The sequence below is a fragment of the Anolis carolinensis genome, chromosome 2, assembly GCF_035594765.1.
Source record: "Anolis carolinensis isolate JA03-04 chromosome 2, rAnoCar3.1.pri, whole genome shotgun sequence".
Classification (NCBI taxonomy): domain Eukaryota; kingdom Metazoa; phylum Chordata; class Lepidosauria; order Squamata; family Dactyloidae; genus Anolis; species Anolis carolinensis.
In genome coordinates this window covers 92,057,779-92,084,698 of record NC_085842.1, presented here as the reverse complement: position 1 = coordinate 92,084,698, position 26,920 = coordinate 92,057,779, and the positions used below count along the sequence as shown (strand labels likewise).

At 40.0% G+C, this 26,920-nt stretch overlaps 2 protein-coding genes across 4 annotated transcripts in view; one reads left to right on the top strand and one right to left on the bottom strand.

Moving 5' to 3' along the window:
* The first annotated feature begins 4,860 nt into the window (after positions 1–4,860).
* Positions 4,861–22,344, top strand: nipal4 (NIPA like domain containing 4). Its single transcript, XM_008114796.3, has 6 exons — positions 4,861–5,228; positions 13,490–13,735; positions 15,534–15,590; positions 16,269–16,359; positions 17,437–17,597; positions 18,423–22,344. The coding sequence occupies exons 1-6, from the start codon at positions 5,192–5,194 to the stop codon at positions 19,025–19,027; spliced, it is 1,197 nt and encodes a 398-aa protein (XP_008113003.1). The 5' UTR covers positions 4,861–5,191; the 3' UTR covers positions 19,028–22,344.
* Positions 22,345–22,617: 273 nt separating this feature from the next.
* adam19 (ADAM metallopeptidase domain 19) overlaps positions 22,618–26,920 on the bottom strand; it is a 72,102-nt gene continuing 67,799 nt past the window's right edge. For all 3 annotated transcript variants that reach the window (XM_062970236.1, XM_003223477.4, XM_062970237.1), the window contains one exon: positions 22,618–26,482. In XM_062970236.1, the coding sequence (XP_062826306.1) occupies positions 26,429–26,482 (54 nt within the window). In that variant the 3' untranslated portion in view covers positions 22,618–26,428. The remainder of the gene's footprint in view (positions 26,483–26,920) is intronic.

Genomic DNA, 26,920 nt, shown 5'->3' with positions numbered 1-26,920 from the left:
GCTGTTTGGCCATGTTCTAGAAGCATTCTCTCCTGACATTTCACCTACATCTATGGCAGGCATAGATGAGGTCTGCTGGAATGCTTAGGGTGGGAGAAAGAACTCTTGTTTGTTTGATGCAAGTGTGAATGTTGCAATTAATCATCTTGATTGGCAATGAATAGCCTTGCAGCTTCAAAGCCTGGCTGATTCCTGCCTGGGGGAATCCTTTGTTGGGAAGTATTAGCTGACCCTGATTGTTTCATGTTTATAAGAACAACATTCAGATTCCGGCCATGAAAGCCTTCAACAACACATTGAGGTGAATTCTTTTGAAAAGAGGCATAGACAGCAAAAGAAACATCGCTGGGGTATTAACACCTATGTGATCCAAAACATACATACATAAATAACTCCATTTATATACAGGGCTGTAGCCAAGAGGGGAGGGGGGAGGGGTACACCCCCCCCCCCGAAAATTTTCAGGGTTTTTTTTAAAGCTGGTTTACTCATGAATTTTAACTGGTTAACCAAATCCCCATGACTGTCCACTGAAGTTTGTCTGTTTTGAGTGTCCACTGAAGTTTATCGATGTAGCCTGATTTCTAAATTATTTTGCATTATGGAACTATTATTCATGATTTGCTAAAAAAAAATGTCGCGCGCTCCCCCCCCCCCCTCCATTTCTTCTGGCTATGGCCATGTGTGTCTGTGTGTGTCTGTGTGTGTGTGTGTGTGTGTGTGGTTACACTTAAAAATGTAACTGTCCTGACTTCTAAACAAATTCACCTTAAAAACAAACCTACAGAGCCTACCTTGTTGTAACTTGTTGTAACTTGGGGACTGCCTATATGGTAAAGCTGATACTTCAGTACTCCCCAAAAGTGGAACCAAAGCCCAGCGGATACCAAAGGCCCACTGTATATTGAGAACATGCTTGGAGAGCCCAAAAGCACCAGATCCCCTCTGCTCTTGAAATCCCAGAGTTGGAAGACAGCAGGAGAGCCATCCAGTCCAAGCCTTTGTCAGGGCGGAAAAGCACAATTGAAGCTCAGTAGGATCTGGTTAGTCCTTGGATGGGGGAGATCACCCAAAAAATACCAGCGTGTCAGAAGAATGAAGTGGCAAGACTGCCTCTGAGGGTTCCTTGCCTATAAAAAGCTTAAGAAATTGGGTTGTTGTGTGTTTTCTGGGATGTATGGCAATGTTCCAGAAGTATTCTCTCCTGACGTTTCACCCACATCTATGGCAGGCATCCTCAGAGGTTGTGAAGTGTATTGGAAAAACTGAAGCCATTGAAACCCACAAGCATGTGGACAATTTCAACAGAAAGGAGGAAACCATGAAAATGAGCAAATCTGACTACTGGTACTTAAAAAAACTCCAAAATCAGAACAGTAAATAAGGAACAACACTCTGAAAACAGAGGAATTCCACACTAGAGATGTGCGTGAAATTTTTTCCTTTGTTTCCTTTATGCTATCATCATCCACGCCTCAAGGTTGATACAACAAAAAGAAAAGAAAAATAAAGTCCTAATTAGAGGGAGAGCAATAATTTTTTTTATCCAATTGCTGCCAGTTTAGAGGGCTAATCTCTGCCCACTTGGTTGCCTAGCAACCAAGGGACAGCCAGGTTTCAGTTAGGGGACAGGCAGATTTAGGACTCACTTAGACTTCTTCCACAGATTATCTAATTTGCACTGGATTATATGGCAGTGTAGACTCAAGGCCCTTCAACACAGCTATATAACCCATTTATAATCTTATATTATCTGCTTTGCACTGGATTATCTTGACTCCACACTACCATATAATCCACTTCAGTGTGCATTTTATACAGCTGTGAAGAAGGAGCCTCATATAATCCAGATTAGAAATATACAGTAGAGTCTCACTTATTCAACGTAAACAGGCCGGCAGGATAAGTGAATATGTTGGATAATAATAAGGGATTCAGGAAAAGCCAATTAAACATCAAATTAGGTAATCGTTATACAAATTAAGCACCAAAACATCATATTATACAACAAATTTGACAGAAAAAGTAGTTCCATGCACAGTAATGCTATGTAGTATTTACTACTGTATTTACAAATTTACCACTAAAATATCACAATGAATTTAAAACACTGACTACAAAAACATTGATTATGAAAAGGCAGACTGCGTTGGATAATCCAGAACATTGTATAAGCGAATGTTGGATAAGTGAGATTCTTCTTTAATATGAAATAATTACTGGGATAGAATAATGCAGAACAATATAATCTCTAAAACCAGGACAGTAAATAAACAGGGGAATTCCACACAGGAAACAATCAGGGCCAGCTAACACCTCCCAACAAAGTATTCCCATCATCAAAGTCTGGCAAATCCTGTTTTCTCAGGGCCACAGACAGTAGAAGCACATAAAATATCGCAAACAACACCACTCTGAAAACAAGGGAATTCCAGACAGGAAACAATCAGGGCCAGCTAACACCTCCCAACAAAGTATTCCCATAATCAAAGTCTGGAAAATCCTCTGTTTTCTCAGGGCCACAGACAGTAGAAGCACATAAAATATCGCAAACACCACCACTCTGAAAACAAGGGAATTCCAGACAGGAAACAATCAGGGCCAGCTAACACCTCCCAACAAAAAATTCACCCAGGGAGGAAACAGCCAGGCTTTAAAGCTGCAAGGCCATTACATCCTAATCATTTTTCCTAATTGCAGCATTCATACTTGCCTCCAACAAACAAACAAAAACCAATCAGAAATATTGTATATTCACAACCTTTAGGAAATAATATCCCCTGATGGCGCAGCATGTTAAAGCGCTGAGCTGCTGAACTTCTGGACCGAAAGGCCACAGGTTTGAATTGGGGGAGCGGAGAGAGCCCCCACTGTTAGCCCCAGCTTCTGCCAACCCAGAAGTTCAAAAACATGCAAATGTGAGTGCATCAATAGGTACTGCTCCGGCGGGAAGGTAATGCCGCTCCATGTAGTCATCCCACATGACCTTGGAGGAGTCTACAGACAACGCCGGCTCTTCGTCTTAGAAATGGAGATGAGCACCAACCTCCAGAGTAAGACACGACTGGACTTAATGTCTGGGGAAAACCTTTACCCTTGACCTTAACTACCACCAATTCCTCAATACTTTATTTCCCATACCACCAGACTTCGCCACAGCAACGCGTGGCCGGGCACAGCTAGTATTATATATAAGGATCTGAAAATCTACCCTGGGCCTGGCAGAGGGAAATGCCTCCAGGTTAGATCTGATATGTGGAAAGGGGTGTTAATGTAATAATATTTATATATATAATATATATATTAAGAAGGATCTGGGAATCTCATCTGAGCCTAGGAGAGGAGAATGCCTCTGTGTTAGATCTGATCTGTGGAAATGGGGTTTAATGTAATAACATTATTAATAACAATAGTACTCTGGGGAAGATCCAAATGTTTTAAAAGTTGGTGGGCTAAAAAAGGGAACGAAATGCCCTCCATGTGTGGCTATTTTCACCCCTCTAGCCCAAAAACCGAGGGGGGAGGGGTGAGCCTCCAATGACATGAACATTTTCGTGTTTTTCGTTAGCCAGACGAAAATTTGTGTTGTATAGACGTCCTGTTTTCATTATGGGACACAAATACAAAAATGAGACCACACGAATGAAACTACACAAAACGAACAGCAATTCCACACGAATGCACAACTTTATTCCAGACATGAATCAATCAGGGGAAGCTAACACCTCCCAACAAAGGATTCCCCCTAGCCAGACGAAAATTTGTGTTGTACAGACGTCCCGTTTTCGTTAGCAGGACACAAATACAAAAATGAGACCACACGAATGAAACTACAGAAAACGAACAGTAATTCCACACGAATGCACAACTTTATTCCAGACATGAATCAATCAGGGGAAGCTAACACCTCCCAACAAAGGATTCCCCCAGGTAGGAAGAAACCAGGACATGAAGCTGGCAAGGCCATTAATGCTAATCAAGATGATTCGTTACAACATTCGCACTGGCTTCCAACAGAGAAGAGTTCTTTCACCCACCTTGGACCTTCCACAGACATATAAACCTTCCTTGCTTAGTTTTTTAACCCTCTCTGAGGGAGATTCCACCAAAATCAGCAGAGTAGCAAAAGCAAAGCTTTCAAATGCAACAGTTACTTACACTGGCGAGCAAGAGAAGCCTTTTTGGATTGCAATGGACTACAGAGTCTCAATAAAAGTTCAAAAAGTATTTATTCAAGTAAAAAAAAACTCCATTGTAGATAGAAAGGCTTGGGAGCTGTCTAGATTACTATAGACTGGTTTCTAAGGAAAAATAAGAAAGGAAAAATAACAAACATCTAGTTACATCTTGCCAGGAGAGATGGCAGGATGCTGCTTGTTAGTTTGAAGAACAAAAGGAGAAGAGAGAACCAAAATGGTTCCAACCGCATGGTCCAGTTTATTGGGGCCATAAAAGACATTCTGACCAATGGGAAGTTAGTGTCCCTAAAGATTCACATTTCTACTAACTTCAAAGTAAGGGATGTGATGTAAACAGGATAGAGTGAAACACAGTAAAGCCTATCTAGGCATGCTTTGGAAACAGGGAAAGGATTCCCTCAATCTAACTCTATCATCTATCTAACTACATTTGGACTTGAGTAGTCCAGGATGATTTCCCAACACCACAGACATATAAACCTTCCTTGCTTAGTTTTTCCAATATACCTCACAACCTCTGAGGATGCCTGCCACAGATGTGGGCGAAACGTCAGGAGAGAATGCTTCTGGAACATGGCCCGGAAAACACACAACAACAACTCGGTGGTTCCGGCCGTGAAAGCCTTCGACAACAGCTTAAGAAGTGCATCCATCGCCAGGTGGCTTGAAGGCACAGCCACACAGAGACCTTGAGAAAAGAAGAGGAGGAGGCGTGTCTGGCGGGGGCCCCTTTCCAGCCCAGCCCAGGTGAAAGCGAGGCGAGGCTGCTTTCCCTCCCGCGCTGACGGAGGCAGACGGACAAGAGCAGCCCAGGCGGAGGAGGAGGAGGAGGAAGCAGCGGCGGCAAAGCCAGGGAGCCGGCTGCGAGTCGCGCACAACACGACAGGACCCCCACAAGCCGGGCGCGGACTCTTCCCCTCTTCCTTCCACCTGCTGCTTTGGCCGCTGCTTGGGGATGCTCTGACTGAGCCCCGGCGGAGAAGAGGAAGCCAATGGAGCCGCTGTGGGTCAACCGGAGCTGTGCCAACGGTGAGCGGAGGATAAAAGACTGGCGGGAAGGACAAGGTCGCCTCTTTGGGGGGAACGGGCCAAGTTGGGCCCTCGCTCCAGGTGTTTGGGACTTCAACTCCCGCCATTCCTAACAACCTCAGGCCCCTTCCTTTTAAGGAAGCGGCTGAGGGGGGAAAGGAAGGTTCCTGAGGCTGTTAGGAATGGCGGGAGTTGAAGTCCCAAACACCTGGAGCGAGGGCCCAACTTGGCCCATTCCCCCACCCCAAAGGTCCCCCAAATATGCTTGACCTCCATTACTGCTGTTGTTGCCTGAGTAACTCAGCCTAGATGGCTACTGTTTCTCACAGGCAACGGGCTCGCAGTTCTAGGCGTCACAATGGGCTTCTGTGAGCTTGGAAGGAGTGGAGAGGGAAAGCTCCTGCTTTTGCCACAGTTGTGCCCTTCCACACAGCCATATAACCCAGAACACCAAGGCAGGCAATCCCCCATATCTGCTTGGAACTTAGTCCACACTATAATCCAATACAATCTGGATTTTATACAGCTGTGTAGAAGGGGCCCCACTTTGGCCAGGAGGCCCCTTTCCCTTGTATTTGGCTCCAGCAAGGTCGCAATGGGCAAGGAGTGGGTTTGATCCTGAAGTCCTGCCAAAAGTAATGGTAGGAAAGTGGAAAGTGCTTTACCACGATATTTTTTTGGTATCCAGCACTCTTTTGTGTTATGTTTAACACAAAGCCTCCAGGAACTAGGGAGGAATGTGAACTGTAGTCCTTGTAGGCAACCTTGCTGATAATGCACAGAAGGACAAAGCAAAAGGTATTATAGTGCAGCTGGGGTTTTATCTTGAGTCCAGACAAAGAAATCAAGAAAAGCCTGGCGAGGGATCTTCCAAGGTTTCCTCTCACTCATGCTTATCAAGCTTACTCCCACCCACCCAAGGCTTGGATTGTTTGCCGACTTTTTCCCATACTGGAACTTTAACTGGGATAAGTTTAATATGAGTTGTCGAAGGCTTTCATGGCCAGAATCACAGGGTTGTTGTGTGTTTTCTGGGCTGTATGGCCATGTTCCAGAAGATTAGGAGAGAATGCTTCTGGTACATGGCAATACTGCCCGGAAAACACACAACAACCCAGTTTAATATGAGATTAAACATGTATATGAAAAGAGTTTTCACGTTGTAGTTGTTGTGGTTGTTGTTATTGTTGTTGTGTGCCTTCAAGACTTTTCCAACTTATGGTGCCCTGAGGCAAAATAATCACAGAGATGGGTTGCTGTGAGTTTTCCAGGCTGTATGGCTATGTTCCAGAAGCATTCTCTCCTGATGTTTCACCCAGATATATGGCAGGCATCCTCAGAGGTTGCGAGGTTTGTTGGAAACTAGGCAAGTGGGGTTTATCTATCTGTGGAATGTCCAGGGTGGGGGAAAGAACTCCTGTCTGTTTCAGACAAGTGTGAATGTTGCAATTGATCACCTTGATTAGCATTGAATAGCTTTGCAGCTTTAAAGCTTTGCTGCTTCCTTCCTGAGGGAATCTGGTGAGGGATCTTCCAAGGTTTCCTCTGACTCATGCTTATCAAGCTTACATCCACCCATCCATGGCTTGGTTTGTCTGTCAACTTTTTCCCATACTGGAACATTAACTGGGATAAGTTTAATATGAAATTAAATGTGCATATGAAAAGAGTTCTCTTGTTGTTGTTGTTGTTGTTGTATTTCTTCAAGACCTTTCCAACTTATGGCACCCTGAGATGAAACAATCACACAGTTTTCTGGGTCCGAGTATGTGTGACTTGCCCCAAATCACCCAAAATCCATGGGTTTTCATGGATGAGTGGGGGTTTGAATCCTATTCTCCAGAGGTATAGTCTAACACTCAAACCACTACACCAGACACTGACTCTGTCCTCTTAATGTTTCAGCTTTTATTTTGAAGGGAAAGCAGCCCATTGGCAATCATAAAGTAAACACATCTTTTGCTGTACTCTGTAAAGGTTGGATCCAAGTCTGGATAATTACTTGGTTTGGGGGGGGGGGGGGATACGGCTCCCAGAATTAGCTACTGGCCATGTCACTTGGGCATGCTGACAGTTGTAGCTTCCCTCCACATCCCAAAATTGGGCAGGATGGGAAGAAACAAAGAAAAAGAGTCTGCCTCTTCCACTTTCAGGAAAGCCGTGAAAGAATTCTCCCATTTCATAATTCTTCCCCTTTTTTGCATCTTGTATAATAAACTAGCAAGGAAAAACTAACTGATTTGCACATCAGAAAGAAAATGAATCTCTGATTTCTGATTTTCTGATTCCAGGGCTATTCATGGTTATTTTTTTTTACATGTTATTGACTAGTGTCACGTTGGCTTCAACTTATGGTGACCCTATAATTGAGAGGCCTTACACGGAGTATTAAACTGGAGTGTTGTACATCTAGCCTGGGGCCCCTGGTGGCACAGTGTGTTAAAGTGCTGAGCTGCTGAACTTGCGGACCAAAAGTCCCAGGTTCAAATCCCAGGAGCGGAATGAGTGCCCACTGTTAGCCCCAGCTCCTGCCAACCTAGCAGTTCGAAAACATGCAAATGTGAGTAGATCAATAGGTACCGCTCCGGCGGGAAGGTAACGGCGCTCCATGCAGTCATGCCGGCCACATGACCTTGGAGGTGTCTACGGACAACGCCAGCTCTTCGGCTTAGAAATAAAGATGAGCACCAACCCCCAGATTCGGTCACGACCGGACTTAACATCAGGGGAAAACCTTTACCTTTATCTACATCTAGCCTAGAATGATACAGTCCATTCTATTATCTCAGGATTCACCCATCTCACCCTGTCTTTTTCTACTGTGATTATGTCCCTAGTCCCTTCAAAGAACTTTGAATTTTGTGGCTTTCTCTCCATGGAATATTGCAGAATTGGAGATAATAAACCAGCATGACTGGTGTCCATCCTCCTCCTTTCTTATTAGGAGACCTTTGCTTTCGAGGATGCTAGAGGCATTGTCAATAGCAGAGGGAGGAAAAGCCTGGCTTTTGTATGACATTAGGGCATTGTCCCTGTCATGGAGATAAGAATTCACTTGTTGTTTTCTGGTTCACAAAGGCTGGCCTGTATCAGGCAAAGTGCCAGGGTCTAAGCAGCCTGCCACATTTGCATTCCTGTTTTTGCTGTTTAGCTACAGATTTGTGTTGGGGGGAAAATCTGTAGATAGATTTGATGTTTCTTGCTTTTTCAGAAGACCTGGTATATCCCTGTCACCCTACATTCACACAGCTGCAGCCAACAATGTGCACAATTTGCATTTGACCTTCCAAAGTTCCCATGTCATATGAGTTTGTGTTTGTATGTATGTCAATACAGCTCTACAGCTGCATGATCTATGATATAATATATGACTCAAAATATAGAAGCAAACAAGAGCAAAGAATGAAGAACATCTGGCCCTCCACATCCAAATACTTCTTGAAATAAGAATCTTGGATCTGATTTGGATGTCTCACACAAGTAAATAAACACTTCTGTTTGCACAAGACAGACCCACCTGCGTCCCCATTGATTGGGGATCACTTTCTGATCACATGATACCCAGGGATGGATAGAGGAGATACAGGATGTATGAAAGAACCAGAAAATTCTGACTCTATAATTGTCCTTCTCTGGATCTGACCCAATTCGTGTTCACTTCCATCCTAAAAGCTAACCAGAAAGGTGCCTGACAAGCCTCTTGCATCTTTTTGGGGTTGAGCCATGGTGAATCTTAGAGCCACCAGCCATGCTTCAAATAGTTAAGGAAACCATAAGGAAATATGAATCTCTAGGCTATTACAAGTGTTGGCCAGGTCATTTTTTCAGTCAACCTGTTGCTAAACAAGAATAGCCCAGATAATTTTTTCCTGGTCAGTGTTCCTCTCTGCTTGTTTGTGACAATGTGTGTTGCAGATTAGCACTGCAGGGACCATTTAATCTTAAAAACCTTTATCTACTTCTGACCTATTCTTATTAATTTTTGCCATTGCTTGTACTCAGTCATTAGCAACCCTAATTTCAAACCACTCGTTAAATCAAGATAACTCTAGCAATCAAATACACCTTGAAGACTTTGAAGTAATTGCTATCTCTCTTGTAATGAGATATAAATGGATCATTATCTTGGGTGTGAGAAACGTAGAAGCTCATCAGTGTCGTCATCCCCCCTGTTCCCTGCACTAGTTGACACACTTTTAATTGTAGACATTAACAATGCCTTATATCTGATATAACATGATTTGTACACTTTTAGCCATTTTAAAGCCATTTAATGTGATTGTATCTTAATTGCTTTTAGGGTGTATGTTGTAATGTTTTACTCATGTTTTAGTTTACTATGTCTTATTGGATTGTTTTTGATTATTTTCATCTCAATGTTTAATTTTTTTGTTGAAAGTTTACTGTTGTTACTGTGCATTATCTTGTATTATTTTAATGTGTTTGTACTAGTTTGCCTTTTTGTTTTGTGTCTGTAAACTGCCATGAGTCCCTTTGGAAAGAGGGGGCAGTCTAGAAATAAATTTTGTTATTATTATTATTATTATTATTATTATTATTATTATTATTATTATTAGAAATGTATATAAATCATTTTGCAAAGATGTTTGATCAGAGAGAATAGGAGTTAGTTTATTCTGATCTGTTTCCATAATGACTTTCCTTTTATTGCTTTCTGGTTCACAATCAGGCCTGTGGACTCATTTCCACTATTTTGCATTGGCATTTGGTGTATAGGCTAGTTAACTGATTTCGACTGTTGTTCATGTGGCATGTTTTGCATTTCCATAAAGTAAACCAACCAGACCCTACATTGTTGAAATAATGCAGTCAGACACCACTTTAATTGCTCTGGAATCATGAGGGTTGTAGTTGTGCAAAGTCTTTACTCTTCTCTTTGAGGTTCTGCTAAAAACTGGGGAAGTTGGATTGATTCTTTGCGTATCCCTGAATACAGATAGATCTGGTTTTTCCAGTTGCATGCATTGCATGGTTGAGTTTTACCATGTAAGACTGGGAAATATTACTAAAGCAACTCATGCGTGAGAGAGTTTTTATATGACATAACACACCATACAACAGGTCTGAATCCCATTGATAGCACCAACTAAAATTATTCTAAATTATTTTGAATTAGTAGTTATGGTGGATTAATACATAAGTAAATCCTGTTGATTTAATGGGTCTGTTGTAGTTGAGACTAGGATTGAGACGTTTGCAAGAAATAAAGCATTCTGCCCTTATATTTATTCATTCCTTTAATTATTTTCATGCTGTCCCTTATAGAGGAGAATTCAAAAATACTATCCCATGTACCATATGTAATTTCCTTGTAACATTGAACATTGATGCTTAGCTCATAGCAAGTTCTCATTGGGTTATCAGAAAACAAAGTAGTGTTTTTTGTAATCTTGGAGACCCATACAAGTAGAGTTGCAACTCTTTCTTCATGACAGATATGCTGTTGCTTAGCTGGATATTCAAACTGATCCACTTTTCCCAGCATGAAATACACATTTAGAGTCTCTTTGCTGCTTTACAGGTCCATGACAGAGAGACACCCTTGTGCCCTTTGCTGAGAAAGATTTATTTGGTTGAGTTTCCAGTTGAGCGAGCAACAGCATTTTTGTCTTGAAAAATATTGCAACTCTAAGATGTTTGCCTCTTTAAGATGATTCAATGCCGCTTCACTTTCTGAAAGGTCTTTTTTTTCTTTTTTTTCTTTTCTTTTTTTTTTTTTTGCCTTCCAGATGCAAATTCCCATTCAGTGACCAGAAAAAGCAGTACAGTAGAGTCTCACTTATCCAACATAAACAGGCCGGCAGTATGTTGGATAAGCGAATATGTTGGATAATAAGGAGAGATTAAGGAAAAGCCTATTAAACATTAAATTAGGTTATGATTTTATAAATTAAGCACCAAAACATCATGTTATACAACAAATTTGACAGAAAAAGTAGTTCAATATACAGTAATGCTATGTAGTAATTACTGTATTTATGAATTTAGCACCAAAATATCATGATGTATTGAAAACATTGACTACAAAAATGTGTTGGAAAATCCAGAATGTTAGATAAATGAGACTCTACTGTACTTGTTGAATTTGCCATTATTGTGCAGGCATTAAAGGCACTGATGTCAACATTTGTTAAGAAAAGAGATTGCTCTCTTAAAGATGAAACATGGAACGAATTATTTGATAATGCTTTTAATATGCTTTTCAGCCTTTTTTCTACATGTGGTTTCTGGTGATATTTTCCTTTGATACAGTTTAAATATGTTTATTGGATTTACTTCTTTAACAAAAAAAATGGTACCAGAGTCAGAAATAACATGGAAAAAAGAGAGACCAGTGTCTGCAAAACAAAATAAAACAAAACAAGACTAGTAAAGCAATTGAACATGTTTTGGCCAACCGTTTTCTCCAAAATTAACACTATACTCATGTGAACCAAAACAATTAAGTCAAGTAAACCTTGTTTAAAGAAACAAAAACACTGTGAACCTTCTAGAGACCACACTAAACCTTAAACCTCTACCAAATGGATCTAGATATTTTTCCTGCTTCCACTTTTCTTATGATTTCTATTTTGATGGTAGAACTTACACATCTATACGTTTTAACATGCTGGGGACAACTAGTGATGCATGCTTACTTACTCTTCTTTTTTTCATTGTATTGTTGCTCATACATACTATGGAATTCTGGATGCAGCTGCTGTTCACCTTGCCTATTGTGAGCAGGCATACACCGATGCACTAGGATTGTCTAAAACAGAAACTCATTCTTTCCTGGCTCAGGGTTTCCTGCACTGTTTACTGCAGAACAGGTGCTGCAATCCAACATCAAATGCTTGTGTTTCTCCAGCTCTTTTTCACTTTCCTCATGGTTCCACTACTGCTATAAATCTTCCACTAGACATAAGATAACGAAGAAAAGAGAAGAACTGGGCGGGCAGGAAAAGACTCTGTAAAAAAAAGTGTTTTTTTTTAGTGTCAGATACTTTGTCAACTGAGGCATACCCATAGTAAAATCACTATCTTCAAATCAATAGGGATGTACCTACACTGTAGAATTAATGCATTTTGACACTGCTTTAACTATTATGGCTCAATGGTATGGAATCATGGGAGTTGCAGTTTTACAAGGTCTGCCAAAGAGTGCTGGAACCTCACCAAACTACTAATAGCATTGATCCGTGGCAGTTAAAGTGGTGTCAAACTGCATTCATTCTACAGTATAGATGCACCCTAAGACAGCTGATTCATTTGAGAAGCATATAGATCACTGAGATACATAAGAATGTCAGCTTTTTGCTGGTAAAGTACTGTGCCTTTATTCATTTCCCGATTACAGGTTATCCCCAAGTTACAAAGAAGATAGGTTCTATAGGTTTGCTCTTAAGTTGCATTTGCATGTAAGTCGGAACACGTACATTTTTAAAGTGTAACTTCAGCCAAAAATATATATGTTTTAGCTTTGAATAGCTTGGGGAAGAGCTAACACCCCTGTGGTGTTTGTTTTGCTGTCTGTGCCCCTGTTAAAAAGATTTCACCACACTTTCTGTCCTTGTGTAATTGGATTTTGTAAAAATTGCCTTGTTATGGAAAAAAAGATTGGTGATAAAGCTTCAGGGCAAACACCTTTTCCCCATGATAACTCTTTGAGTGAAGTGAATTTCCCTTCCAAGAGGTAGATTTCTCCCACTTGCTGGTCTCTCATCCTCATTCTTAACTATGAGTCATTCCTAAGTCGGATGTTTGTAACTCAGGGACTAGCTGTATTTAGTCAACAAGTGGAGCTTTCCCCAGCAGAATAGTAAGAGTGAGAAAAATATCTCTTATATTGAAGGCTTATATTTTCTGCCACAAAAAAGTCAGATTTAATTGTGTATTAGATCAATGGCTTAAAGATTATCAATGAAAATGTGGATTCTTCAAAGTCCTATGAACCAGTCATTCCTTCCTAATTTTAATTCATTTTACTAAAAGAAGCAGAAATGAGGAGATTTTGGAACAACCATTGCATATTCACCATTTTGTAATTGTTCACATTCCTACCTTTTATCAGTTTCAAGACAACAGTCTGTTTTGAAACTGAGTGTCACATTTTTAGAGGATGCAGACATACATTGAATAAGTAAAGAAAACAGATAATGCAATTGTGAGACGTGATCTGTAAGCAGAGCCAAGGAAACTACTGTCCATTAAAACCTTTGTTGCTTTTTTCCACCCCACCCCTAATCTTGTTTTCCCAGGTTCTGTGTTCACCTTGACTTGCTCGTCTCGTCAGGTTATTTGTCAGGTCATTGAGAATAGCAGCTCCACGTCCTCCTCCAGGAATCTCAGTTTACACACTGACCTGACTGTGCAGATAGAGGACAAATATGGCTTCTACATTGGCCTGGCCTTGGCCATCCTCTCCAGCTTCCTCATTGGCAGCAGCATCATCTTGAAGAAGAAAGGACTGTGCCGGCTAGTGGAGACAGGAGGCACCAGAGCTGGTATGATTTCATTGGCTTGGCAGGTGAAAGGGGCCTTCAGTTGTTTCCTAGCAGACTTATGGCAGATTTTTAAGGTCTTCAGGATCAATGGCAGCTTCCTCATATGGCTGATCCTATGATTAGGAATAGAAATTTCCTATATGTTCTTCCTCAAGTTCTTATAATTAACTTCTTTTGAGGAATGATGCAATGGAGGTTATTGTCCTAGCACCAGTACAGACAACTCTCTGTATCTACAGTTTCTGCATCCACAGCTTCAACCTCGATTTTGCCATTTTATGTAAGAGATGATATTTGCTACATCGTTGTATATAATTGAACTTGAGCAGCCACAGTTTTTGGCACCCATGATAGGGTCCTTGAACCAAACCACAGCCAATATGGAGGACCTAGTGTCTGATAATGCACAAATATATATATATATATATATATATATATATATATATATATATATATATATATCCATACACACACACACACACACACACACATACATACACACACACACACACTTTATTTCATTTAGTTGTGATTTAACAAATTCATTAATTCCGATAAGGCCGTTCCCAGTAAAAGTAATGTCAGGTTTAACCTTAAAAAGGAATTGGACTCATGGAGCCCTTGAAGTGTTGCTGGACTGCAGTTTCCAGCACTCTTCACCATTTGCTATGCTGGATAAAACTAATAGGGATTGCAGTCCAACCACATCTGGAGAGGTACATTATTCTCTTCCGTTCCCTAACCAATAGGTCTCCCCATGCTTTCTTTGAGTCAGCCAGAACCCAGGTCTGAAAAAACTGATCAATCTAACCTTTGGGAAAGGCTGCTCAATCTTGATGATGGGTTAGTCAAACCCATCTGGAGAGTACTAAATTGGGGAAGATTGCTTTAGAGAAATCCTTACTATCCAAGCTGAAATGAAGGAAAATTCTCAATTAGAACATACATAGGTGTGGTTACTGTTACACAGCTAAGGAACTGTCTACTTCTCAGTATGATATCCATCTGATCTCTCCAGCTAGGCATTCAGACTTGATTTGTTGCCATTGTGTCTTGGTGCCTCCCGCATACATTCCTGTTAGTCTAACACTCATAAATAGCTAGCATTTCCTGTTCTGCCACTATGTATTTCCAAGCTTCATTTTTTCCTGTTCCTAACCAAAGCTTTGAATGGACTTACTACATGCATCTGTTGATAATCTCAGTGTTTCCACACCATAAATTTTAAATTTTTCTTATGATGTAGTGTTGTGAAATACCCATTTCTAAACAGGGATATTTTGGCCTGAATCATACTGTTGTAGTGTTGTGAAATACCCATTTCTAAACAGGGATATTTTGGCCTGAATCATACAGTTAATCCAAACAAAAGTACACCTGTTGAATTTACGGGTTTTGCCTGTGTTGATTCGTTATTTAGTTATTGATTAAGTGGCGTGCTCTAGTTCAGACTAACAATTGAGATTCAGGCCACTCTCTGTTTTAGTTGTTATTTTCCCTTAGCTCTTTGCCAGCTGAAAATACCTTTGATTTGTTTATAATTTTGTGTTTAGTCTTGGGTCCCATCTCCAAGATTTCCAAGTCTTTCAAAATAAAACTACAGCTAAAACATTTCTAGTCCCAAGCATTTCTACTTGAATCCATTGATTTGGTTAGTCAATGCATTTAGAGAGTGTGTGTATATTATTTCTAACTGCTCATACTGCTATCTAGATATTTGTTTCTGTATTATCATGAGCAATATGTGTCTCTTCACATCTGTTCGTCTCTAAGCACATGTTGTCTTTTCCTTTCCCAGGGGATGGAGGTCATGGCTACCTACGGGATTGGTTGTGGTGGGCTGGTTTGCTCACAAGTAAGTTTGACTATTCCACAGTTGTCTGATTTATACTTGATAAGTAATGATACACTTTCACTGCTTCCCAGTGTGCTGACTGTTGCTCTGTAAACTACAGTTATTATGTAGAGACATTATTCCCATCTAGTTGGGGCCCTTGTGGTGCCTACAGCTCCAGCTCTGCAGTTCAGCACTGTGGAATTGCCTCAAACAGTGCATTTTGGATATAATTAAAGGAGCAGCTAATGGTTAGTTATATAATTGAGCTCAATATGTTTTTGCTGTCAGAGAGGTGAGCAATACTTTGTCAATTGATTATTGTTGTTCATTTGATTTGTTTCCAGCTGCTTCTCAACAGAGTGTAGGTTAGCTAAAAGTATGGGAAGGGGAAGAGAAGTACTGGATCTCTAGCAGAAAAGAGTTCCATAATCAAGGTACTACCAGGAAGAAGTCCCTGCCATGGAGAATTAGCTTCCAAGTCACGCTGTTCTGCGATCCTCAATTACAGTTGCCCCTGCTGATCCTAAATCTTAGATCAATCATGGGGCATGCAGTCCATATATACCCTGAGCTGTTTAAGGTTTGGTATACTACTTGAATGCAGCCTTAAATGCAAACAAGACTAGCAAGAAGATTTGCACATGAATACTGCTTCTTATAATTCCCCTGTTATTTGTTTATCCTGTATTTACTCAGTGGGCGGAGGAGAAGCTGCTAACTTTGCTGCCTATGCCTTTGCACCTGCAACAATTGTTACTCCACTTGGAGCCTTGAGCGTGCTCATAAGGTGATTGTGTTTCATTTCTACTCTGACCTCCTTTAGTTATTCTAATATATATATACATCTCCAGCTGATTTGCCATGAAAGCAGAAAAAATACTTTGATAACATTGTCCTAGTATAGAGGCAACTAGGTTTCTTGTAGATTTTCACAAAGCTGATCCTAGCAGTTATGTTGGACATAGGGTCCACTCAACATTCATTTAAAAAGTGGAAACTTTCATTGTTTAACATTTTTTGCTGCTAAATAATGACAGCTCTCTTTTCATTGGAATAGATCATTATTATAGGGCCCTTCTACATTGGTCCAAATGCAAAAAAAAAACTGGCAGGGGTGGACACATAGATGGTTCTCTCCCTGCCTGCCATTTAGTCCTTAATAACAAAAGAAAGGAGATCATAGGAGCCACACGGTTTGCCTTATCTTCCTGGGGCTGGAAAATGAAAATAATGAAAATGGAAATAATGAACTTTGGGGTATTCCTGGGTGGCAGGGAGGGGAAGCTGGCACTGTTATCCTTCTCCTCAGTCCCCTTCCACACCACTGTATAAAATCCACATAGAACTGGATTATATGGCAGTGTGGACTCAGATAATCTAGTTCAAAGCTAATATTTTGGATTCTCTGCCTTGGTATTCAGGGTTATATGGCTGTGCAGAAGGGATCTCAGGCTACCTGGGGAGGAGAGGTGCCTGTAAGGTCTGCCTGCTTGGATCCTGAATGGAGATCCCAGGAGACAGTCCCCACTACCTCCATGTCTGCAAAGGGCCAGATTTTTCAATAATTTCAGATACCTTTTAAACCTGAAATAAACCTGGATAATTCCAGGTTGAAATGGATTAGCCTGAAACATCATCTGGATGCCTCAGACGAATTCATTTTTATCCCACTTTATGTGGCTGCATTTCTCCAAGAAGAGCCAGAATCAGATACAGAATATGCAAATACTACTTTTGCCTTTGATTTTTTTTTTGGCAAATCTAAACTTAATCAGACAAGCCTTGACATTCTGACCCAACTTAATTTTTCCTAAGTACATTATCTCAAAGACATTTTCTTGCTTTATTTTCCTTTCATACACAGTGCCATTTTATCATCCTATCTACTTGGAGAGCGTCTCAATCTGCTGGGCAAATTAGGCTGCATGCTGAGCATTGTGGGTAGTACAGTGCTGGTGATCCATGCTCCAGAGGAAGAGGAAGTCTCCACTCTAGATGAAATAGCTTCTAAACTGAAGGAGCCAGGTAATCATATGGCAAAGCAGCTTTGGTTCAAAAGTGATGTCATTTAGTAGAAACTATTATCTGTCCGGAATACAAATGGGATAATGGTTTGATTATAGCTGTGTAGCTTGGTCCTATCACTTGGCAGAGTGGGATGGGTACTTCAAGTTGCGTATGCTAACAGATGAGGATAAGTGTCTCAAGTGAAAGATTTCTTGAGGAGCTGCCAGACATACTAAATTATGTCTGCAACACACTCAGTCACAGAATGCATTGAGACAAACTGTTGCAGTAGGACCCCAAAAGATCTACCCAACTGCCCTTTTGATGTGTCCTGAGACCTGGAGAGCACTGCAGATATATTTTCCCAACACCCCAATCTGCAGTACACCAGGACCTCTTTGGTTGCAGTGATGTCAAGCTGAAACAGCAGGTTTGGGGATTTGGCATCATCGGACATAGGTATGATGACTGAGTTGTATCATTGTACTTTTGACTGATGGTTCAGGTTTTCCTCCTATAATTCTGAATATTCAGCTGAAGGTTTAAGTTACTACAATGACTTGAATTTGGAGAAAAAATCATTTGAAAAGGCAGGCTTCTTATTTGGGAGATGTAACTGTCTCATTCCCCCCAACCCTGCTGCCACTCTAGTCAACCTTTGTATAGGGAATAGAAGGAATATCATATTTTGCTTTGGCTCAGGCTTCAGTGTGTCTTGGAGCACTCCAGTGTTTGTAAAAAAATTACTTCTACAAAAGATAAGTCTCTAGTGCCAAGCAAGTAATCAATCCCTAAGAATCCAGTGTGATTTAAATTCCTTCCTCTTGTTTTTATATTTTCCAGGTTTCCTTGTTTATGCTGGTCTTCTCTTGGCGATCTGCCTGGTTTTTATTTTCTTCCTAGCTCCACGCTATGGGCAGACCAATATTCTTGTGTACCTCACCATCTGCTCTGTGATTGGGGCTTTCTCTGTGTCTTCAGTCAAAGGACTGGGCATTGCCATCAAGGGCTTTTTTGCTCACCAGCCTGTTCTTCACCATCCCCTGACCTGGATTCTTGCCTTTACATTAGTGGCCTCTATCACCACACAGATCAACTACCTCAATAAGGCGCTTGACATTTTCAACACCTCAATGGTTTTCCCCATCTACTATGTGCTGTTTACTACCATAGTCATCACCACATCAGTCATCCTCTTTAAGGAATGGGTCACCATGTCTGCGGTGGACATTATTGGAACCATATGTGGATTCCTCACCATTATTTTAGGAGTGTTTTTACTCCATGCTTTCAAAGATATGGACTTCAGCTTGAGAAATCTACCACCAACTCTTCAAAATACTGATGAGACTCCAATAATTAGGGATGACAAGGACATCCTAATCGAAATGGATAGTAACAGTATCAAGGATGACGGGAAACCCAAAGTATTCATGATCTACCGTTGAAACCAAAAATCAGCAATGCTGCAGCTGCAGAGACTGGTACCAAAGAGTTGTGTGTGTTGCACAGAAGAATTTGCATTAAGTGAAACCTTGTCATGTGTATCTTCTGAAAAGAACTACGAGTTTGAGCCATTCTCCTTTACACAATGTGTCATTCCCCTTCCCACTTTCCTGCTTAGTGATTCCTTCTTTTTATCCTCTGAAATTGTACCACATAATTTCCACTCTCATCTGGAATTACTATGGCTACTATGACAGTACCTTTCAAACAAGCAAGTTTTCACTGATTATCTGAAGAAATTTGATTCTTCATATAGTGGTGACTACAGTTGCTTCTTACTCCTACAGAGGATGATTTTCTCCTAACATTGCAAAGAAAGATTATATTGGTCTAGGCTCTGTCAGGCCAAGAAATGCTTTAAAATGTGAACTGCGAAACTTGGGAGAAAACTATTGTGCCTTTTTTAGGCCTGAATGCACAATATTTTGTTGAACTTGTTATACAGAAGAGACTGGCACACCATCTCTGCACAGCCCATAATTTAAGGACTATGCAGGGACTGTGGAAGTTCCCGTAATCTCACTAACCGGTAAGCAACTGCTGCAATCGACAGGGGTCCATTCCCCTGTCAATCAGGAAGTGACTGCATGGTGTTCCTGGTGTGAGGGGAATTTGTGAAAGGGGCCCCTTTTCTGCTTATCATGCTGAAGATTGGTCATGGGAAGAGGTAAAAATGCTAGGCTGCTGAATTCATAGAGGATGGGCCCAGTCTATCCCAGCAGCTGCTTGCCAGAAAGTGGGATTTCTGCAAAGGAGGGTGTCTTGCTAGAGTTCACTGTGTAGCAACATTACTGTGCTCCCTAGTACACAATAGTCATACAAGATTCTAGTGCATGTATTTATTTCTAAGAAGCAATTACATCTAGGATAATGCTGTGCTGCTAGAATATGACACTGTTTTCTAGTGTGAGATTTCTAGATGAGGGTGGAATGATATTGCATCATTGCATTAACTAACTTGTATTGCTAAGTGTCTTGGTAATGCCAAGAAAACAGTAGTATATACTGCTTCTGCATTTATAGATTCAGTTTTTCTGTCTTTGGGGTTCTTTCCTGATGGTGAACAATTTTTTTGAAACTGTCAAGTTTAACCCATTATTGATGCTGTTAATACTTCTGAGTTGTGTTTCAGCTTGCCCGTTAATATCCAGATGTTCATTGTGGTTAACCAGATTAGACTAAATTGTGGTCTGGCATCTATGTTCAAAAATGTAGGTGTTTAATATTTTGTGTCTGTGTGAAACTCTGAAGTGCATTCAATGACCATTTAGCATCTTGTTGTAAGATCTTATAATCATGGCATCTACAACCATGTGAATAAGCAGCTGTCTGCAGTGCTCACTTGTGTGGTAGTAAGAATGTTGCCATGTTCCCACATCTCTATTTTTCTGAGGAAATAGATGTGGTAAAATTATATTCACCATAATATGGTGAAGCCACCTCTTCCTCAATATAATCAGTTGCATACTTGAGTCCAATATACTGGTAGATGTTACCCTGGTGGAATGGGAGCTATTAGCATAACATAACCCCCAAACTATGGAAAAGAAGACCATGCTACAATTATGTTAATGGTAGAGAGCATTAACCCTTGGGAAACAGGAGATTACCACTACATTTGACTGCCCCTTATGTGGTCTTGACCTTTTTAATGTTTGTGTGGGAAGGAGAGATGTTGGGGCTCTCATGCTACTGGAGTACTCGAATAAGATGAAGAGCATCAATTGTAAACACTCCTCTGTATTTACTTATAGTGTTTCAAATATGTATTGATATTCTGTAGTTTCTGGTTGGAGACAATGAATCCTAATGTCAGTCTCAACCTGAGTTGGCCCCTTCAGTCAATAAGATTTTTCCATGTCTTGTTACACCATTCAACAATTGAGTCAACAATTTAGGAATAATCAGGTCAATTTTATACCACATTTTAATGGAAAAGCTAAGTTTTAATATCCAAAAACCAAATTGACTTATTAATAAGAAATGAAAATTGGGATTGTGACTGTTTCTAGATGCCTTCATTAGGCTGTGGATGGCATACAATAAAGATAGGAGTGTTAACTTCCTAAGGTTAATAAACTGCATGTTCAATACAAATATGTACATAGACGAAAATACTTTTCTGCATGGCCAAATCCCTGTTATGATCGCAGCAGTGTGAAATGGGATCCAGACTTGCAAAGTCAGTGAAGTTTATGGTGTGATGATAGACTGAATGAGATTAGGTTTGCATTCCATGAGCACCACAAGCTTCCTGAATAATTAACTCCTTTTCTTGGTCAATGAAAGTCTTTTTTGTCTTAGTCTGGATGCCCAAGAAACTGGAAAATCTCTGCAATAAGCATTAAGTCTTTGAATGTGGGGAATTATATATTTTTTTAAGAAAATAAAAGTGTATTGGGCCAGTCATTTGCAAATCAAGAGGCTTATGTACCACAAGAGGTTTTAGTTCTTGTCTATTTTTAATATAAGTTGTCTAGTTCATAAGCTTTTAGAAAACAAGTTCAACTCTCTCTTTCAGTACACTTTTCCCTTCCTCATCACTTTAAATCACTGGTTTCCAAACTTTGGTCATTCTGGTAGCTTGGACTTCAGCTCTCAGAAATCATGACTGTTGGCCAAGCTGGTTGGCATTTTATGGAGGTGAAGTCCAACATCCCTGGAGGGACACAGTTTGGGAACCACTGCTTTTGTATAGAAGGAATAGTAACCTTAACAATTAGAAAAATAGCTCACATGCTCAAACTATATTCTATTGTACTTTGGGAAAACAGACTTGAGAGCAGACTTTCACATCATGGGAAAATGTATTGTGTTATTATGGAAGAGAAGCTCTAATGTTATGTTGATGATGTAGTCGTAGTAATTGAGTGGGGTTTTAAAATATCTACACCACTGTTAGTACCAGTCAGACAATTCAGCTTTAGCAAGCATGCCATCTTCTTTGGCTAACAAAATCTATCTGGCTGGACAAGAGAGGAGAAGAGGAATCTTTAGTGGATGAGAGGATAAATAAAAACTTAACTCACTTGAAAGAACAAGAGTTGTAACTTGGTGATATATGTCCATTCCTCATTGTCCACATATGAGGAATGTTAAAACTTGCCAATGAATGTATCTTACAAATGAACATCTCCAGTGTAACTTTGTGATAGGGGGAGTGGGATTTCTCACCCTGTTTTGATTATATGACATTTCAGTACTAGTTATTTATACTTTGAGAGGGAGAATAAAGATTGTTTTCTATAAACTCTTCAAAGTGGGCCTCTGTTACAAGTTTTGTTTTGCTCCTTCTCTATTGCCCTACAATGTGTACTGTCGGTGCTCAGCCTACAAAATGCAGCATCCTGTGCTGGTATAACAAAAAAAATCATTTTCTTTTCTTCTTGCATGGGTTTGGTAGCAACAGAAATTTGCAACCAAGCCATAATGTTCTCTCTGTGGGGACAATCAACGTAGTGAGCAACACAAGGAAGTACTGAGTAGTCATTCAAACTGTCTCCCTCATTACCCAACACAAGCACAACCCACATGCAATAATAACCAGATTTTTTATTAAATATAACAAAGCAAAAGGCACAACAAACTGCATTATTCAAGTATTTGCATAGATGCACAGATATCATATTGTAAACTTGCAACACATAAAATGTGGACACATGGTGTATTGGCTCTCCCAAAATCAGAAAAATGAGAACCTCTGTGTATGTTTTCTTGGATGCAAGGTCCACCATCATTCAGTGGGCTTTGCCCCTAAGTAAACATGCATAGAACTGGACCCACATTTCATTATTTTTCTCCCATTTCATCATAACATAAAAAGACAATATTTATGACGCACTTAATTTGTTTGGAATAGAGTTGCTGATCCCCAGTACTGAAAAGGCTCTTTTAAAAAATTGCAAAGGAAAATTGAGCTAATATAGATTACCTCCATGGCACATCAGCTGTAAAGCAGCCATTCGGTGCTATTTCAATACATGGAGAATCTTGGTTGCCACACCACAGAAGATGGGGATTGTTGCTGTACACAGCCACATTTTTGCAGCATTGAAAGGGAAGAAGAGTTCTAATGTTTTCAATATGGAACTTTAAAATAGTTCCTTTTGAGACCTGGTGACAATCTTTCCAACATAAAATATTTTCTTTGGACATTTTTTGAAGCATTCTGAGATAGGCGAGGTGGAGGCTTCATGAAACCAATGGCAAGACTTAGAATTAATTTATGAAGGATTAGATTAAGATGTTTCTAACCTCTTGGTGTTTCACAGTTTTCAGTGAAGGATTACTGATCACATTACCCTGAAAAGGCATAAGATTTAATGCACAGAGACCAGCTCTGATGACTACTTAATATTCTAGAGACAAACATTTTCCATCTTGGATATTGGTACAGAAGACATGTAGTCATTGGCAAGAAGAAAAGGTACAAGTTAGGATACAGCAGTTGCTGTTAATAATAGTTTAGAATATGTTTGTAGTACCATGGTGTTGGGTTTCTATTTGGTCTTTCACCTGTATGAAGGAGCATTGCTTCGGGGCATCTTAAAGGAAGATAACTAAACCTAAAGTAAACACTTGGACAATTCAAAAAATGGTACTGCAGCTAGCAAAACACAAGTTCTCTATATTAACAGCACCCTGATAGATTGTTTTGGCTCATGTTCCATCTCCTCAAGATAAGAAATAAAAACTCCCTATATTTAGCACCAAAATATTGCAAAGTAAATTAAAAGAAAATACACAACGCAAAGGATACCCCCCCCCCACACACAAGATTTTTCTAAGCCTGAGTCAATGTTTGTAAAACCTCAAATCAGTAAAAATGTTGCTGACAAGGAAATATGCAAAAAAGTAGCTTACACCAAGCTGCCCAATTACAGTAAGCCCTCTGCATCCACTGGTTCTGTTTCCATGGATTAAACCATCAACCATTTGAAAATTGTTTTTAAAAATCTCAAAAGCAAAACTTGATTTTGTCATCTTATATAAAGGGATATCATTTTGATATACCATTATATATAATAGGACTTGAGGATCCAAGGATTTTGATCTCCACAAGAAGTCTTTGAACCAAACCCCAGAGGATAGGATATAATCCGCTGTCTAATAGTTAAAGAATATTGAGGAAATGTAGTAGTTCTCTTGAGCCAACTGGTCACTGAATTAGGGGGATGGTTATGTAACCATAGAATAGTTGGAACATGGGATCCAGAAGGATGGTACGTATATGAGCTTTGGTCTACCCTTGAGATGATGTGTAGCAAAATACTGTGATAGTGCAGTAATCACTAAATGTTAACTCCCTTTTATGTTAGATCTATGGAGTTTGCCTCTAGTGTCTTGTCTGAAGGCTTTGTCTTATCACAAATTTGCCATAGATTTTTTAAAATCACTTCAAAAACAACTTCAAATCAGAAAGATTGAAAGGACATTTGGGTTTCACTGAAATTTAATCTAAAGTTATTTTCAAATTGCTTGAGATTAGTTGATTCAACTAAACTAGGGCAAAGCCAGACAAGCTATGCATCAACCCTTAGTTGCACAGCACTAAGCATGAATTTGGAGAAATCCAGCTTGTGAGCCAAGGGTGCAGCTATCCTAAGTGTAATTACCCTAACAGAGCAAATTTCCTGAGTAAACAAGTCCAAATGAAAGATAAATACACGAAAAATGATGCTGAGCGTACACTCTCTGAACAAATCATGGAAAGAAAGCAAGGTCTTCATAAATTGGAAATGATTTGAAAATACACAGTAACAACAAACTATGTTTAAAATATGGGACACAACAGAACTGACGTGTGTATTTATGTGTGTATGTGTGCCTTCAAGTCACTTCCCTTATGACAACCTCAAGGATTTGATAGAGAGTTTTCATAGGCAGAAAATAATCAGAGGTAGTTTGCCAGTCCTTTCCCCTGAAATATAGCCTACAGCATCTCATACTCATTGGTGGTCTCATTTCCAAGTATTAACCAGGGCTAATTCAGACTTTGAAATCTGATTCTGCTTCAAACAAGAATCTGTTTTTGTGTGGATATAATGCCCATGTAGGAAAAAGCATGAACACATCAAAGTATACAGTGTGTGTGGCAAGGCATGGCTCCAATCATGTATTCATTCAACAGCAAATCTTAAAATTAGTTTGCACCATTTTCTGCATATGATTGTTTAAGAAACTAATCTTACAACAGGAATGGGGAACATTGGCCCTCTGTCTTTTGTACTACAATTCACATAAACCTTCACAGCGATCATGTACTCTGGATTATCTGGGTGAAAAAGTTAAAACATCTGGAGGAATGGCCTCTTCCCCAACCCTGGAGTCGTTCACCCTGCACTGACTTTAGCACAGAGAAAAAGCTCACATAAGATGCATCTGACAACAGTCTGCATTTGGGATGGACTGGCTCTCTTGGTTCTATGTTTCTAACAATGTTTACTTCTAACTTCTCACCTACAGGAGGGGGCATGGCAGATGTTTACATATAAAGATGATACAAACAGCTGTGACTGAAAGGGCAGATGAAGGGACGATCGGAGTCCATGGAGTTTGTTACAGAAAACAATATGCTCTCACCGAAAACCCTCCCCATATTCTGTGTAGCTGAACAGACTCTGTTGTTAAGATATCAATATTAGGCTGAAAGAAGTAGACGGTTCAATTTACAAAAAAACAGGAGAATTCCCAAATGGGCAAAATACACATGATAAAGACCAAGTCCTGGAAGATTTTCTTAGAAGATGGGCAAAAAAATCACTACAAAAATATTATGCTGCAAAATTCAGCAAGACTGGGGAAATGTTCCACATGTCATAAAGTACTTTAGAGACAATTTTATTAGCCATGAAAGTAATGGCAGGCGCATATGAGGATTTCTGGCTTCTTTGTATGACTATGATTTGAACAATGTTCATTGGTGTTCTGGGAAAATTGAGAAAAATGCACTGGCTCGTGGTTATAGCTTGTCATTTGGGAGAGAACTGAAGCCTCTTCCTTTCTCATTTCAGTATATTGCACTATAACTCATAAGCACCATTTAAAGCATGTAAATCTTGCAATGAAAAAAACACAAAAGGTAAAGGTCAATGAAATTTGGTGTGCATGAATGGAATCCCTTCTTATTTCCAAGAAAGTTGCATCTACCTGTGCCAAAAATGGTAGATCTTTTTGCTCAAGCCAGCCCTGAAACTGGCCTTGCTGAGTCACATAAGAAATGAGAGAGTAATTTGAGACTTGTACATGACCCCTTATGTCATCTTCCTGGAAAAGAGGCCCATGGAAATCCCAGGTCAAACCAGAAAGACACTGTTGTGGACTGTACAGCTGCAATACATATTTCAGCTTTGAAACTTCAGGGTATTTACTGCTCCAGTACTCTTGATTGCCGAGTTCTAGAAAAGAGGAAATGACTGTGAGTATTTCTGTGATAGACGTCAACTCAGATAAAAGAAGTGACATCCTAGGTAGGAGAATGGGCAAGAATAACATCATTTCAGTGACAACATATACCAGAATCCTACATGGTCTGCAAAATTATGTTAATTTATGTAAACCTAGGTATGTTGAAAAAATGCAAAGAAACTCTTTTACTGAACTGCTAAGATATGTAATGGTCCACCAACAAGACAGCCCAATGTGAATTGGTGCCAAATGCACTTTAGGACATGATGCATATCAGGAGCAATATGCACTAGTCTCATTGTGCCTCAGGCACCAGTGAGCATTGGGCACTTTGCTGGCTCTGCTACGCAACAATGTAACAACAACCCACTACTGGATATGGAGGGTACACAACTGCACAATTCTAATTCCTGCGTCTGTAAATTCAT

Excerpts from the sequence above, each read along its gene's own strand:
- nipal4 (XM_008114796.3), top strand. The coding sequence starts at position 5,192 with ATGGAGCCGCTGTGGGTCAACCGGAGCTGTGCCAACG. Across the intron at positions 13,736-15,533 it reads GACAGGAGGCACCAGAGCTG|GGGATGGAGGTCATGGCTAC; the intron begins GTATGATTTCAT and ends TTCCTTTCCCAG. Across the intron at positions 17,598-18,422 it reads TTCTAAACTGAAGGAGCCAG|GTTTCCTTGTTTATGCTGGT; the intron begins GTAATCATATGG and ends TATATTTTCCAG.